Source organism: Ascaphus truei, chromosome 21 (assembly GCF_040206685.1).
Source record: "Ascaphus truei isolate aAscTru1 chromosome 21, aAscTru1.hap1, whole genome shotgun sequence".
Lineage (NCBI taxonomy): Eukaryota > Metazoa > Chordata > Amphibia > Anura > Ascaphidae > Ascaphus > Ascaphus truei.
The window spans coordinates 8,078,062-8,095,404 of NC_134503.1; the positions used below are offsets into that span (position 1 = coordinate 8,078,062).

The 17,343-nt window shown below is 46.7% G+C and overlaps 1 protein-coding gene and 1 long non-coding RNA gene across 8 annotated transcripts in view; one reads left to right on the forward strand and one right to left on the reverse strand.

The window, feature by feature from the left end:
* Positions 1-17,343, reverse strand: part of NACC2 (NACC family member 2) — a 105,192-nt gene that overhangs the window by 14,566 nt on the left and 73,283 nt on the right. For 4 of the 7 annotated variants that reach the window (XM_075578844.1, XM_075578842.1, XM_075578845.1 and 1 more), the window contains one exon: positions 1,743-2,670. In XM_075578844.1, coding sequence (XP_075434959.1) covers positions 1,743-2,607 — 865 coding nt within the window. In that variant the 5' untranslated portion in view covers positions 2,608-2,670. Of the gene's footprint in view, positions 1-1,742; positions 2,671-4,602; positions 4,941-7,213; positions 7,764-13,502; positions 13,548-17,343 lie in introns of those variants that run through there. The other 3 variants (XM_075578847.1, XM_075578843.1, XM_075578846.1) reach the window with 3 other exon arrangements.
* On the forward strand, positions 7,056-16,819 carry LOC142472099 (uncharacterized). Its single transcript, XR_012789601.1, has 4 exons — positions 7,056-7,307; positions 10,621-10,719; positions 11,965-12,277; positions 14,471-16,819. It is a non-coding gene; the product is annotated as an uncharacterized LOC142472099 (long non-coding RNA).

Here is a 17,343-nt window from a genome sequence, read left to right on the forward strand (position 1 = left end):
TAAGAATGGTGACATTTTGTGACACTTCCAGTATACAGTATGAAGTGCAATTTACTGTCCCTCTTGTAATTGAGGCCGTGAGGCTACTGTTCAATAACCTGGATACACTGCATCTTCCTCTGTTGGAAACCAGAATGTCTCGCACCTCCCGACACACGACTATCACAGGGGTTTTAAACCTATCCTCAGGGTACCACAGCAATGCCATGTTTTGGGGATAACCAACAAACACCCCATTTTTGAACTAAGCACAATCACAGCTTTATTTATTAATTGGTCATTCCCAATATCTGGGGTGGCTAAGGTCCCACAACGATTGATGCATGGAAGAGTCCAAGGTTTTTATATCCTACTGTGCTTTCTCCTACGTCTTCCCCACCCTACTACTCTTTACTGCATGGTGTCCCTGTGTGGACGTTTCATGAACTCTTAACAACTGTTCTCCACAAGTCCCTTCTCAAGTTGAAATGGGGAGGTGTCATATTCCACCTTTTCACACAGTGTACTCCTACATAACATCCTCAGTGTGACAATATCATTGCTATGGATGCACCAGACATTGAAAGGCAAGAAAACAGGTCACCAACATTTGAGTGCCCCATCAAGGTCCCTTGTAGGAGAAAATCACCTGGTTCCCATTCCTACTTCCATTTTCCTTTTGCCAATACAGAATCTGCCTTGATAAACAACACTGTCTGTTATCGACAGAAATGACAGTCGGTTGCTATCCTTAATTACATTATCCTGCTGATTTCCAATCTTTGCCGGGCGCCGCATATATTTACAGGGTTGGTAGCATCTAACTCGCTGGAGTGTGCGTCTGTTTGTTTAATGACAGTAGGTAAAAATGTGCATTAATCGAAGGAAATTAATTTATTGGTAATCTCACAGAGGATACATCTAATCCATGTAGCTTGTGCGAGGGGACGTTGGTGAGATTAAAAACGTTCCAATTGTAACCTGGTGGTTTCAGATTTGAAGGCGGGGCGAGGTTTACCAGACATGGGTACACCAGAGGAATTAATTGAATGATGAAAACCCAACAGTGGCATATTTAATGCCCGGTAGAAATATTGTGGCCTCCTCCAGCACTAAAGCAGTTAACATTTTGTGCACGGTGAAGACAACTTTAAAGTTGTAAAAAAGTATTTGATTGTAATGAATTATAATTTTACTACTGTTTTGGCATTCACTGTATGGCTTAGGTAAGCCTCACAATATTGGTCAGATCAAATGTATATTAAACCTACATAAAACCGAACATGCTATACAGATATAGTGGCACTGGGTTCTCAACACACTTCCACGCAACAATAGCTTATTTTCTTTACAGAAACTTTAGCACGCAGAACGCAGGTAAGTCAGATAGTGCGCCTTCCCTGGGTCCTTTCTTGTAGCCCACAGGTAATTCCTATATCTCCATTGGTGTTTAGAAAGGTTAACATGAATTAATGTTCTGGTACGAAAATAAGCTACATCCAACCACAGCGACGGTTCAAAATGTTTCCTCATCCGTGGTTGCTCGTGTTACTGATCACCTAAATATGGCAAAGTATAACCCAACAAAACCACTCGGCTATAAAATCTAGTGATAGCGAACTTTGGAAATTCTGCCACATTCAAGCACCCCACCCAAAGGGAGAAATAAAAAATACACGGATATGCACTACATAAGAAATTAGCTGGTAAGGAACCATGCGGGAAATGACCATCGCTCTTAATTAACAGGACAAGTTTGGTACCTGAATAGCCACCTGTGGATTTGATATACATCTGTCCATAATGCTCCTCCACCATGGTGTCATAGGCCTCATCATCTTCCTCGTCCTCTTCATTGTGATAGGAAGTGGGGCTGTCAGTGGTTGGAATGCTGCTTGATCCAGGACTTGTACGCTCCCCCTGAGAATATTGCACTTGCTGTACGTTGGGGAAGAGAGCTGCCAAACTGGACATGCCGTAGTAAGATAAACGAGACAGCTTGGGAGGAGCCGCAGTGGAAATGTTGCCTCCTGCACCGTCTCTGTTGTGGCCCTCCACCGGCCTCTTGGCTGGCAGGTTGGGCACCGCTATAGGCTGGAGCTCAAGGCTCTCGTTTTTCACCCGGGTCAGAAGAGGGATGGGCATGGAAGGGGACATGACGTAGGGCACAGACGCCGCCTGAGTCTGGTTACAGGGACTTTGAGGCTCAGAACTGGTGTCTTCGATCATTGTAGTCTGAGAGTCGCAATGGGGGGAACTAACTTTGAACATCAGGTCCGTACCTCGCTCCACAATATGCTGGATTTGGAGAAATCCCGCGGTGTACATCACGACGAGCTGTTCGCTCGCAGCCATAGTGAGCTTTCCAGTGTAACAAAATGAAAGTATTTGCTGAAAACATGCAGGGGGGACAGTGGCCGGCAGCTCAAACGCACTTTTGCTGTTCCCGCTAAATAAATCTCTGAAGTACAAACTGCTTGCAGCCAGCACTGCCCGGTGCGCCTTGAAAGCTTGCCCCTTCACCACTATGGAGACATCACAGTAAAGTCCCATGAGCCTCTGCTCATTCAGGCAGCCCAAAACGGTGTTCCCGAAATTGGGGATCTCTATGTGTAACATCTGTGACATGGCTGAGAAGTAGCTGAAGATTCTTTAGACATTCAACAAAAGTGTATCCGAGACAGTTCACATCTGAAACAAGAGGAAGAAATGAGCTGGTTAATAAAAATGGACAGTGTATAATTCTGACAGTTCAGGGGAAAAAAATATAGGCTTGTTGCCAGTTGTGACATGAGGTAATCTTGGAAAACATGAGTTATTGACATTTGCACACACCGTTTTCAGACTTCATCTGCGTCGTCTTCAGATATATTTAGTCATGACAATACGTAATAAAATGAGTCAATTGAAAGTTATCGCATGCAATGATTTCCAAAAGGATAAAGAACGTTCCCGGATTCCCAAACCTATCTTTCTGAACCCCAAGCCAACTAGCTTTCTTGATATAGCCATAAAATATTCCCATTCGTATACTCCAAGCACTTGTATATGTTAGTAAATTCATTGGTTATTTCTGGCAGCTGTGGCTCAAGGATCCCGGGATAAATTTGAGGGATTAAGCTGCAGAGAGAAAACTCTTTGCAAAATAAGAGATACTGGTATCAAGGAACATACGTCGCAGTATAATGTCTGTTGGCAATAACGATAACTCGCTAGTGATGTTCATGCAAAAGGGATCTATATAATTCCAGCTCACTATTATACCACAAAATATAATACATGGCGAATGTGCAACTTATTTCAACAATTATCGAGTCACAGTTGACTCATCTTTACTCATCAATGAGAAATGAAATGCAGAGAGGACCATGGAAAGAACATCTGAACCAGCTCGTATAAATCAAATTTTAAACAGAGGGGTGATATGTGGAAAAACCAAAAGATGCCAAGTAAGAGGTATAGAACAGAAGCTATCAGTACCCAGAGAAATATATGATACAGAACACAAAAATAAACCCCCCAAAATATCAACATTTCATTTTCAATAAGTCTTCAAAATCTTGTCTATTAAGTGATTTTTAACACTATTATTGTACACAACGTACATACAAATGGTGACGTCGCCTATACCTACACAGTCTTTACATCATTTTTAAACATCTAATGTATCACAGTATTAAAAAAAAAAAATAATAATAAATAAAAAAGAGGTGACATGTACAGTACTATGTGTGGTGCCCGTCACTTTATACTATGCTGTTGTTTGGTTCACATTTCACTGTATACAATACTAAGTTATATTATGGAGAAGTGGGATAGAAGATTTTCACACCTCTGTTAATCCACACTGTAGCTTTAACTGTACAGATACAAAGATTATCAAACATTGGAACCACGCGACAGACATTATGAGAATATTGACAATAGTATTGCGTATCAGAAAAAAAACTAGTTATGGATAAATAACCGTTTCACCCAAAATAAAGACTTTGCAGGATTTTGGTGGACACGAAATACTGCATTCGCACCCCAACGCCTGCAATATCTGAATAGGTTAGCCATTTTAACATACCAAGTGCTGGAAAAACTGAAACGCATTGAGGAGCAATATATTTTCCCCAACTACTGTGGCATCAAAAGTAGTTGACGAACCCCATGCTAGGCCATGTGTCAAGCCAGCTACGCAGCGCCCGGAACCGTGGCAATCGCTCAGTAAATAAAGCAGGGTCAGAAAAATATAAACGTGATAAACCTTTGAAAAATATAAAAGTCAAATCGTTCAGAAATAATGCCATTTTTCCTTCTATCTCATGATCCCTCAAAATGGGATACAAGATTGTGAATATAGTTAAATATAGTTCTGTTGTTACAACTTTTGCGTTAAACGTACAGTAGGACTTATTATAAACAAGCTTCTGGAATGTGTTTGCAGACACCCTTGGGATTAAGGTCTAACTCTTGGAATCTTTCACTGCCAGGCAGACCCGTACCACACTGCTGGACCCTTTTGGTAGGGTCAATCTGCTCAACTGTACTCAAAGAGGCATTGGAAATACTGGTACCACCCAATGCCACAAACAGCTCTCTGCTTCTCAGTCACATACATGTCATGGTGTTACTCACATGCACTCGAGTTACAGGGACTTCACAAGAACCTGGTTCCGAAGATTGTTGACCATGAAAGACTTAAACAAAAAAATACACATAGTAAGAGGAGATCCAATCAGCCTGGATGTTATCCAGCGACAAAGCCAATGTGATGAAAACTGGGGTATGCATCAGCTTGTTAAAACATCCAGAGACATGCCAGGCTAACAGCACAGATCCTCCAGCCAGCAGCACTCACACAGTATCTGTAGGGTTGCTGCTGGAGAGATGCTGGGAGTGGGGTATCACAGCAGTACAGAAGGGCATGCTGCAGTGCGAACTGGACATGTTAAATGTTTAATACCCGCCAGGGGAGGGGCTGAGGCAGCACCTCTGCACTGATCGATCAGGAGGAGACTTCTGTGACCTCCTCTCTCCATGAAGAATTACACAAAAAAAAAGGGGGGGGGGGAAGAGTTTGACAAAAGTGCACAGACTGCTTCTTCCAAGTCAGACACAAGCCCATTAATGCAAGCTCCCTCCCCCCTCCTCCTCCTCCTCTTCCCTCTCCCCTCCTCCTCTCCCCTCTGTCTGGGTCTGAAGCAATGGTGCTAGTAGCAGGAAAGCCTTTAATACCTTGGACTGGAAAACAACTTGAACATCTCTAGACTGTGCTGTGGTCTTGCATGAAATTACCTCGCAGCAGGGCACACCAGGACCATGTCCCGCCGCCTGGGCCATAATAACATTGACTTTTGGTGCATAACAAAAGCAAGGGGGGGAACAAAAGTACTCATCTAATACTCTGAACAAATAGTCTGGGCTATAAAATGCACAGCATCCCTTCCCTGCAGGCTGGCCGTGATGCTGATTGACTTGCCCCTGTTGGCATTGGAAGGGTTAACGCACAGTACTAGCTTAATACAATAGCCACCTGCATCCTAACATCCAGCTCATCAGCATGGCGATGGCAGCACCGAAACACGCTGAGAGCGGCGATCTCACACCTCTCACCCTGCACGGGGGGAATCGGCGTGAAATCACAGCTCTATGCTACTAGGAGAAGCAATGCGTGGGTTCTCTCTGTACAGCGATGTGCGCTCTGTGAGAAGCAGAGACTCACAGGGGGGGGGGGGGGGAGGAGAAGCAGAGACTCACAGGGGGGGGGGGGGGAGGAGAAGCAGAGACTCACAGGGGGGGGGGGGAGAAGCAGAGACTCACAGGGGGGGGGGGGAGAAGCAGAGACTCACAGGGGGGGGGGGAGAAGCAGAGACTCACAGGGGGGGGGGGGAGAAGCAGAGACTCACAGGGGGGGGGGGAGAAGCAGAGACTCACAGGGGGGGGGGGAGAAGCAGAGACTCACAGGGGGGGGGGGAGAAGCAGAGACTCACAGGGGGGGGGGAGAAGCAGAGACTCACAGGGGGGGGGAGAAGCAGAGACTCACAGGGGGGGGGAGAAGCAGAGACTCACAGGGGGGGGGAGAAGCAGAGACTCACAGGGGGGGGGGAGAAGCAGAGACTCACAGGGGGGGGGAGAAGCAGAGACTCACAGGGGGGAGGGAGAAGCAGACTCGGGGGGGGGGGAAGCAGAGACTCACAGGGGGGAAGCAGAGACTCACAGGGGGGAAGCAGAGACTCACAGGGGGGAGCAGAGACGGGGGGAGAGAGAAACAGAGATACAGACAGGGTGGAGAGAAGCAGAGACACAGAAAGGGGGAGGTGAGAGGCAGAGACAGGGGAGAGAAGCAGAGACACAGAGACAGAGGAAGAAAAGCAGAAACACAAAGACAGGGGGAAAGAATCAGAGACACAAAGACAGGGGGAGATAAGAAGAGACACAGAGACGGGAGAGGAGGAGAGAAGCAGAGACAGGGGGAGAGAAGCACAGACACAGGCGGGGAGAGAAGCACAGACACAGAGACGGGGGGAGAAGCAGAGACTCATACACAGAGTCAGGGGGAGAGAAGCACAGACACAGACAGGGGGAGAGAAGCACAGACACAGAGACAGGGGGAGAGAAGCACAGACAGGGGGAGAGAAGCACAGACAGGGGGAGAGAAGCACAGAAGCAGGGGGAGAGAAGCACAGACACAGAAGCAGGGGGAGAGAAGCACAGACACAGAGACAGGGGGAGAGACGCACAGACACAGAGACAGGGGGAGAGAAGCACAGACACAGACAGGGGGAGAGAAGCACAGACACAGAGGCAGGGGGAGAGAAGCACAGAGACAGGGGGAGAGAAGCACAGACACAGAGGCAGGGGGAGAGAAGCACAGACACAGAGGCAGGGGGAGAGAAGCACAGACACAGGCAGGGGGAGAGAAGCACAGACACAGAGACAGGGGGAGAGAAGCACAGACACAGAGACAGGGGGAGAGAAGCACAGACACAGAGACAGGGGGAGAGAAGCACAGACACAGAGACAGGGGGAGAGAAGCACAGACACAGGGGCAGGGGGAGAGAAGCACAGACAGAGAGAGAGAAGCAGAGACACAGAGACAGGGGGAGAGAAGCACAGACACAGGCAGGGGGAGAGAAGCACAGACAGAGAGAGAGAAGCAGAGACACAGAGAGAGTTCTCTCCCGTTGCATTCCTTGCCTCTGCTCAGAACTTGTTCCCCGGGGTGTCCCACATCTGCAGAACGTACCTTCCAGCACGGACAGATCCCCAGTATCCCGGCAGCAGCAGCAGCCAGATCTCCAGCTCCCTGCCCGCCTCCTAACTACAGCAGCGGAGGGGGGGTAAGGGGGAAGAGGGGGGGGGGGGGGCACAATTGTATCAAAAAGATCCTGAGTGTTTGTATCTGCTGCAGCTCTCCCCAGTCACATCCCCACGGCAGCGCCTCGCATGGAAATGAACAGGCCGGATGCAGATTAACATTCAGCCTGCTCTCTGCAATGAATAGAGCCCTTTGATTAGAGATCTCAAGTAAATGCCAGTTCCAAGCTCTGAACACAGAGGGGTATCAGTGCCAGGAGAATGCTCTCAGTGTTGGTACAAGACAGACTTTTGATGAGTCACTGCAATGCAAACAAAGATGGCAGGAATGCTGTGCTGTCTGCTGATGAAGTGCTTGGGGTGCCACAGCAACGGGGGCAGCTTCGCAATGTATAGTGCAGTTTTGCATATGAATTACGCTGCAAACTGCCTCCTCTGCCATGGAGTCCGGCGTCAAAGCATTTCAACTATTCCAAGCAGGCTGCAGGGCTGGCAGTGCTGCCACTGCTGTGCCCCTCCTGCAGGGGAGGAGGGCAGGGAGGGCTTAGCATTGGGCACATCTCCAATACAACAACGTTATACTGCTTGTGCATACTTTTAGGGCTGGGAGTTTACATAGGGGTTGTTACCCAACACACACACACACACACACACACACACACACACACACACACACACACACACACACACACACACACACACACACACACACACACACACACACACACACACACACACACACACACACACACACACACACACACACACACACACACACACACACACACACACACACACACACACACACACACACACACACACACACACACACACACACACACACACACACGGCATGGATGTCCAATAACGTATAGCAGGGGTCTCAAACTCAGTCTTCAAGGCCACAAACAGGCCTGCGTTTATGGATATCCCTGCTTCAGCACAGGTGGCTCAGTCAGTCAACCGCCACCTGTGCTTGGCTCAGTCAGTCAACCGTCACCTGTGCTGCAGCAGAGACTGCGCCACCTGTGCAGAAGCAAGGATATCCATAAAACCTGGCTTGTTGGTGGCCCTTGAGGGCTGACTTGGAGACCCCTGATATATAGTAACATAGCAGTTAATGTTGGGGGAGGGGGGGGACGGACACCCTCAGCTAAACCATTTAAAGCACCCAAATGCCATCAGATCACTGGGACAAGTTGCTACAGTTGTCATCAGGACTCTTTTCTCCAGTCCAGAGGGACACCGTTTGGTCCTTTGTCTTTTTGCATCTGTTGTGTTTCTCTGTCATGCGATACTGATACAGGAGCATCTGTACCAGGTCAAAAAGGGTGCAATCGGGGGCCAAACATCTGCCACAAAGAAAACAGCCCCACTGGAATCAATAGGCTTTTTCTTTCAAACATGATTTTCAGGCTATTCAGCACAGGTAGCACAATCGGTGCTGAAGCAGGGATATCCTGAAAACATAACCTGTTCGTGGTCCGTGAGGACTGGGTTTGGCCACCTCTGCCCCATTGCACTCCAGTAAGAAAGTATTTGCTATATACATTAATACAACACACAACGTGCTGCTCAGAGCAAATCACATTCTCACAATCAGAGGAAACATTAACGTTTCAGTCCCCAGAGGGACATTCTTCAGGCGCCCGAAATGTCGGCATTCTAGCATAGTGTTTGTCATAGGAGTTAATTAAAGCAGCAATACTACACCCCCTCCCCCCCTTTTATTTCTTATTTGGATATGTAAAGCATGTGGCAATGTATCATTCTACATTCTTACCGAAGCTGGCAGTCGTTTGGCGCTCCTGTTATAAATCTGGCAAAATCCTCATTGTGTGACTAACATAATGGCTGCTTCAGTCAGTGTAACTCGGCAGCTACAATGTATCTTTATATTACTAAGGTAACATTATCTACTGTTACAGTTTGCAGCTCAAACTGCTGAGAACATTGTCAACAAATTATCACAAACAGGAAGGTGGGTTAAAACCAAAAAAATCAAAGCTTTAAAACGCATTAAAAATGACATTAAGAGTTGAATAATACATTTTTTTTTAAATATACTAAGTATTATCTAATACTGTAAACTGATTTATTAATAAAAAAAAAGGTATAAGATTTCACATTATTTGCTGCTTTAATACATTAATTTATTTTGTATGCAATGCTGGCCCTGACATTCCCCTGGTAATGTTATTGCTACAATGTATTATATCCCCTGTACTGAGAACAGACAGGTCTCCTGAGACGAGTTGTAGCTACTGTAGGTAGCCCTAGAATTTGGGCCTTTTGCTACTAAAGAAGTTAAGTGTATGCTGTTAAAATTGACAAATCACAAGTACTAAAAATATGCAACATTTTCACAAAAATTCCCAACCCCAGCTAAATTTGCCATTATTCTCTTTTGGAAAAAAAAAAAAAAAAAAAAAAATTGCTTGTCAAAAAATTAGCACTTAAAGTTGCTGTCCTATGACCCCTTATTATACTACCATTTGCTCCGAATTTTGCCTTTTGCAAATTTCCCCCGAATTTTGTAAAATGTGGCCCAAAAGTTGTCCAACATTTCGAGCAATGTGAAATTCTGCAGAAAATGGCCCAAAAGCTACATTTCGGGAAATAAATTGCGAAAGGGACAACTTTATGGACAGCCACACATCTACTATTTAATTAATTTATTTATGAAATGTTTAACCAGGAAGTAACACATTAAGAGTTAACTCTCGTTTTCAAGTATGTCCTGGGCACAGAGTTATGATCATGGGTGCATTAAATGAGCAGAGGTTATACAGTCAGTTCGCAGACATCTCATCTTACTAAAAAGTAAGGACATTAGCCAAGAAAGAGATGCAGAGCTTCTATGGTAGGTGGCATGTTTACAACACTGACGCCACACTGCAGAGTCATCCAGTTTCCTCCGAACCTGCAAAAATTGACATGTTGTGCTCTCAGCATATACTGTGCTGTAAATACTGACCCTTGCACCTAATGCATGCCCAACAAAGCATGTTCCTCTCATCCCATTGCAATGCAGGAGCTCCTAACTCCGAGGAGCTAGAAGAATAAGCAAACTGCGCAATCATTTTCCTAAGCAATTATCTCCTGGGGAATGCAGCAATGATATATGTGACGGGGATTGAAATGGCAAGGCAATATTTTTATGTAAAGAAAGTACAGTTAATTGTGGACGAGCGGTGAAACAGCTTGAAAAACGAGCTGTGTACGAAGATGAAAAGAAAGGTTAAATCTCTTGTTTACAAGCAGACAAATGCATGAAATATATACAAGTGCCGCTGCATTCGTTTAACCCATTCCCTTTACTACTGATTTGCTTAGCCGTAGGGATGTTGCCAGTATATATTAAAGGCTACACCAGGACGGAATGGAAGGGGCCGCCACAGGCGATTTACCGCTGGAATCCCCGCCGCTTCTAAGGTAAGTTAGGGTAGGGGGCTAATTTAAAGGGTGTTAGCGGTTAGGGTAGGGGGTTAATTTAAGGGGTTTTAGCGGTTAGGGGGTTGATTTAAGGGGTTTTAGCGGTTGGGGTAGGAGTTTTTAGGGTAAGGGCTTAGGGTAGGATGTTTAGGGTAAGGGCTTGGGGTAGGCGGTTTCAGGGTAGGGGGATTAGGCTAAGGGCTTGGGGTAAGGGGTTTCAGGGTCAGCTTAGGGTAGGGGGTTTTAGGGTAAGGGGTTAGGGTAGAGGGTTTTAGGTTAAGGGGTTTACTTATCTTAGTGGCGGCACAGCTTCCAGCAGCGGAGAAGTGCCGGCGGCCTTTTGTTCGCGGCGAAACGGCTGTGACCAAACATCCTAAGCCGTACCAGGACTGTGGAATCGGCACCGTGTACAGATCCACGAATAATCCCGTTAAAAACCCACTGAAATATTGTCGCGTCAAAATATTATCTTAACCCTTTGAGGGCCTGCCATGGTCCTGCCGGCACATCGCAATCACATGATCGCGGTGTCACTTAATCCGGACACGGAAGAGGAGGAGAAGCGTGCTTCCCTTCCCCTGTGTTTCAGATCGCGATGTCCCCTGGAAAATGAACGCTCAAGGACATAGCCACTACACCCCTCCCCATGGGGTCTTTGGGAGTGCTACCCCCGGGGGGGCACACAGAGCTTCACAGCAGTAATACACGGGATATAATAATATATTACAATTGGAATAAGTGCTTCAGACTTGACAGTAACCAAGGAAGCCCCTGCCCCGAAGAGCTTACAATCTATGTGGTAATTAGGAAGAATTTACAGAGAGTAGGAGGCATGTGGCAAGGCATGATACAAAGTCCTATTGCACGCTGCAGCATCACAGTGTTTTTTAAACGGAAGCTTCATTTAGGAGATAAACGTTTGGAATATGAAGTGTCCTGGAGGTTAAAATGAAGCCCAGTGCAGGCCAGAGGTTACTGTGGAAACCTCAGAAGCTACAGATTAAGAAAGTCATGATTTGTAATATTATAAAAATATATATATATAATTTTTTTTTTTAAAGAAACGTAGGATTTGCTTGAAGGGCAAATACTAATATTATGCAACTTAATCTCATATAGGTTTCTGGGGCAGGGGATTGCTGCTTTAAAAGAGTTCCATAAACTAGCAAAGCAATACAAGATATTTTAAGTGTTAAAGCGCAAATCCACCCCACCCGACCCCACTTTTGTTTTCTGTTTTTACAGGATGGGAAATGGGGGATCCCAAGAGATGAGCCACTTTATTTTCTGCTCTGTGGCTCTCCAGATTCCTGATGTACTTACCACCATCACTTCCTGGTTTTGTGCTGGGATTTAAATAGTAGGCCAATAGGAAGCTGCTATGGATGACGTTGCGATTTCCTATTGGCCCGCGTGAAGCGGGAGATTTAAAGCACCATTTTGCTTCCCCCTGAAGGAGACTAAAATACACGGACCCACGCCGCTAAGTAGCCAGAGACAAATCAAAACAGAAGCAGGCGGGATTGCTTCTTTACATTTTCTTTTCACAAGCACGCAGGTAATTTAAAAAAAAACACAGTTTTTATATGCACAGGAGAAACCAGTTTTAACGGCAACACATACTAGCAGATATGTCCCATGTCCCTAGACTTCGACAGACGGTGTCAGGGGTGGCCAATTTCAGTCCTCAAGGGCCACCAACAGATCAGGTGTTCAGGATATTTCTGCTTCAGCACAAGTGGCTCAATCTGTCATTGACTGAAGCCACTCCTGAACTATGTCACAATGCAGGAAGTAATTCAGTTTACTGCTCAGACAGTAATTAGCGCTGTGCTCTAAGACAGGAGTGCTCAACTCCAGTCCTAAAGCCCCCTCACCCCCCCCCCCCCCAACAGGTCAGGTTTTCAGGATATCACTGCTTCAGCACAGGTGGCTCAATCAGTCCCAGATTCAGCACAGGTGGCTGAAGCAGGGGTATCCTGAAAACGGACCTGTTGGTGGCCCTGGAGGACTGGAGTTGAGCACCCCTGCTCAAGGATATTAAAACCTAGCCCTGTTTTTTTAGGATCGCATCATTTCAAGCAGTGCATGTTTTAGCCTTAATTCAAATATACTGGGCCCAGCAAGAACAGTCAAATGCTGAATGGACGCAACATTTCATTTCTGCTGATCATTAGGCCGCGCTTATAGTGCCGGCGACGCGACTGATGACGTCACCCGTCGCCAAAGTTGCATTTAAAGTTTAGGCGACGTCGCTGGCAACAAGGCCAGTGATGTCAGAAAAGTGCACTATAAGCGCCGACGGCGACAATGCATTTGTTTTGATGCGACGGTTGCGTCGTCATCACTATAAGCGCAGCCTTAGAACAAGAGGGTGCAGACAGGCACGCAACATGATAGTCAACATGAAGCCTTAAGCCCAGGGAAGCTAGTAACGTATGCCGAGATTTCTGGCAGCAACGAGGTTACCCGTCTAGTTATACAAAGACGCTTTGATCAAGGCTAAAGCTGTCGGAGGCACTAATGCACGAAAAGCCTCTGTCTGTCCCCAGCCACGCCAACTGCGCTCAACTGCAAATGTGACTTCCCACAGCAAACACCACCACACATGAGCACGGTCAGGCTGAATATCGCAGGAGCACCCTCCACTACAGAAAGCTATTACCAAGAAGCACGCAGCCTGCAAGGCTTGGAGATCCACTGCAGAGATCCACCTAGTAACCGAGACACCCCCCACATACTGTACAAGTAAAAAGCCTCAAAGGACGTTGAAAAGATCTTACATCAGGCGCTGCTTCTTGCTTCAGCTCATTACCTAGTATGGAGGAGCTGTCTGTGTGTGTGTTTTGTCTCTCTCTCTCTCTCTCTCTCTCTCTCCTGTCTTGTGCAAGTTAGTCTGTGAGTCAGCATTAACACACACATGAGAACATCAGGAACACTGCCTAGTTTTGATGCAGTGGAGGCTGTAAAACAAAAAAGTGCATTCTGTTGGACTCGAGCCCTGTGCTGTAATTCAATTGCTTTTACTTTTCAATTACTGCATAGACTACTGTTAGCCAGAGGCTGGGAAACCGTAATCTTTGCTTAACGCTCTCTTCCTGAGCTCATAAAGATAGAAGTGCAGGTGGGTTTTGGGAAGTCTCTAGGGCAGGAGTTACCAACGCCAGTCCTCAGGAGCCCCCGACAGGGCGGGATACCCCTGCTTCAGCACAGGTGGCTCAATCAGTGCCTCAGTCGAAGACCGATCCACTGATTGAGCCACCTGTGCTGAAGCTGGGACTGATTGAGCCACCTGTTCTAGCACAGGGGTGGCCAACTCCAGTCCTCAAGGGCTTTCCAACAGGTCAGGTTTGAAGGATATCCCTGCTTGAGCACAGGTAGCTCAATTATTGGCTCAGTCATTTTGACTGAGCCATCTGTTCCGAAGCAGGGATAGCCTTAAGACCTGGTTTGTTGGGGGTTCTTGAGGACTGGAGCTGGGAACCGCTGCTCTAAAGATCAGATGCCAATCCCGGGACTGGTAATAGTCTCCTTGATGAGTTTGGTGTATAAGATTGGGGATACTATACATGCAATGACTGACTTACAAGAAAAACCACTATCACACCCATAAATATTACCAACAAATGAGAACCATTTATTTTGGTCTGGGATAACATTCAGTCAGTAATGCATATTGCACACTATTTGAAGTGAAACCACTATAATGCCATAGTAATTATACTATAATGCCATATAATGTTCTGTTAAGAACCCCCAACAGGTCCGGTTTTAAGGATATCCCTGCTACATCGCCACGCAAGGCATTGTGGGACTGACTTCCGAAGACGTGCTGCCGGAGCCGCGAAGTTTCCTGGTTGATGAGTTGCTTTCCGCGCTGGACCCGGTTGCAGGTTGGTGACATTTTTCCAACTCTGAAAATCTAATCTCCTTAGACAAAGAAAGTAGTTGGCGAAAGACATTGGATAGGCCACAGCAATGATCCTGGATTGTAATATTTTTGGTACCTGCGGCACAGAGAGATAGTGACTTGCCCAAGGTCATAAGGAGCCGACACCAGGAATTGAACCAGGTTCCCAAGTATCATTGTTGACAGAAGTCCGTGCCTTTACTCGCTGAGCCACTTCTGCCAAAGTAAGCTTCCTTTATTGGTACGGTATGTTGTTACACAATAACACGGAGGTGTCACTCTTCGGATTCCTTTCAGATATGGTTGGAACACTTAACATTCTCTTCCAGTAGTGAAAGCACCTTGAAAGGTCGACTCTGATCCATCTCCTATCCTCCGGCAGATACAAAAATAAGCAAAGACCTGCAAGAGGCCCGTTCTGAGCACCAATAATCAGTCAACAACTCAGCTGTGTGTGAAACGGGCTGGTTTTTTTTTTTTTACAAGAGTATAAAGGTGCCAAATGTCACTGCGGACTCCATATTTTACTGGCTGCGTAAAGTCATTTGGGGTTTAAAATAAAAAGGTCTGAAGTTTTATTTATACTGGAGAATGCTACGAGATGCTCCACTCCCTCATTTCCAAACCTCATCAAGTCCAGGTTCTGATGTGTTACCTGGCTGAACCACTACAGCGCGAGAAACTGAATGCAGAACGGGCCGTGCTGGGGTGAGAGGGAGCACCTGTGTGGGCAGGTAGACTGACCCATAGACTACATTCTCCTCCAACGTACCTGGGTAGCGGACACTAGATGAGGAGATAATAGCGGAGTTATAAAGAGTTCCTGAAAAACATACCTTATTATTTATCCATTCAATGCTACAGGAACCTGCAGAACAATGCATGGCAGACACTTTTGGCAGCAATAGTGCTAATGAACCCTCGGTATAGAACCCTACATATTTCTCCCAAAACACCAACGTTCATTGAGGTCTTCCCAATGAAAAATCCAAGTGAGTATGGAAATGCGTTTCAGGTCCCTATAGAGGCCAAAGTAAATACAAATCTAGTTTTGGGGGGTGGGGGGGGAGGTCTGTTTTAGGAAGGAGAAAAAAATGGCAATACACTGGAGAGCAAAATAAGGAGAATGACCCCCCTGACTTTTCAGCACAGAGGATGAGCGCGTACGTGTCACCAGCACTTCCATTCAATGGCGTAAAGAGTTCAGTTTATCGCATGCTGGTGTCAACACATCTCATCTCCAAGGTAGCACGGTTTACCTTGTCTGGGCTCTCAGTGTATGCACTCTGTATGTGGAACGAAGAACCTGTTTGTCACACAACTGTGTAGGGGATCTGTCATGCAATGGACAATTTGTCCTTTTATATACTTCTACAAATAGACTGGCTTAGTGGTTTGGCTTCTGAGCTAATACCGAAGAAAGCCCCGATCAAAGGGTGATATTACTTGAGATAGGTCAGTTTGGATTTGGCTTATCCGAACCCCATCTCCTCGCACTTCAGAGTGCCCGCGGTTTGGATTAATCTGAGCAGAAGCTCAGCTTTGCGTGCCTAGGCCCGAGCCTGTATCGAGGTGAAAGCTTGTTTTCGATTCAAACTCAGGCGTGGGAGTGAACGCCTTGAGAACAAGCGGTATCACTGCATTTCCTCCCTATAAAGTCGTGCCTTGCCGCATCAGCAATGGAAGGGAGGGTGGGAGCGAGTAGGAAGAAAGGGCAGAGAGAGACACAGGGCAGAGGGGCAGAGAGACAGAGCACAGTGGCAGAGAGAGAGAGAGAGACGCACCGAGCAGAGTGGCAGAGAGATGCACGAAAGCAAAGGGGTATAGAGACACACAGAGCAGAGGGGCAGAGAGAGACACACTCACACAGAGCAGAGGGGCAGAGAGACACACAGAGCAGAGGGGCAGAGAGAGAGAGACACACACAAACACACAGAGCAGAGGGGCAGAGAGAGAGAGACACACACACACAGAGCAGAAGGGCAGAGAGAGAGAGAGAGAGCAGAGGGGCAGAGAGAGACAGGATAGAAGGGCAGAAAGAGACATAGGACAGAGGGGCAGAGAGAGACACACACATGAAAGAGGGACAGAGAGATTGACAGACAGAGCAGAGGGGCAGAGACAGAGAGACACACAAAGCAAAGGGGCAGAGAGAGAGAGCAGAGGGACAGAGAGAGAGAGAGCAGAGGGACAGAGAGAGAGAGCAGAGGGACAGAGAGAGAGAGCAGAGGGACAGAGAGAGCAGAGGGGCAGAGAGAGCAGAGAGGCAGAGAGACACACAGTGCAGAGGGGCAAAGAAAGAGCAGGGGCAGAGAGAAACACAACAGAAGGGTAGAAAGAGACACACAGTCACAGAGCAAAGCTGCAGAGAGAGAGACACAGCAGAGGAGTAGAGAGAGGCACACAGCAGAGGGGAGAGACAGACACAGACGGGTAGAAGGGCAGACAGACAAACAGACAGGCTACCTGTTGGTTATATATATCAATCTTTTATTTCTATGGCACTAAGATATTTCACAGCACAGTACAATTGGGGAGTTAGGACCATAACATTGTATAACAAAAAGCGTATATACTGGGTAAAAGTTACGACAAGCCTAGATAATTGGTTTATGTGAGCAGAGAGATCCCATCATCTGACTCTGACCTGTTTCTGCAATTACTCTCTACTGGCATACCAGCCAATCAATTCCAGTTAACACAGTTAGGTTACC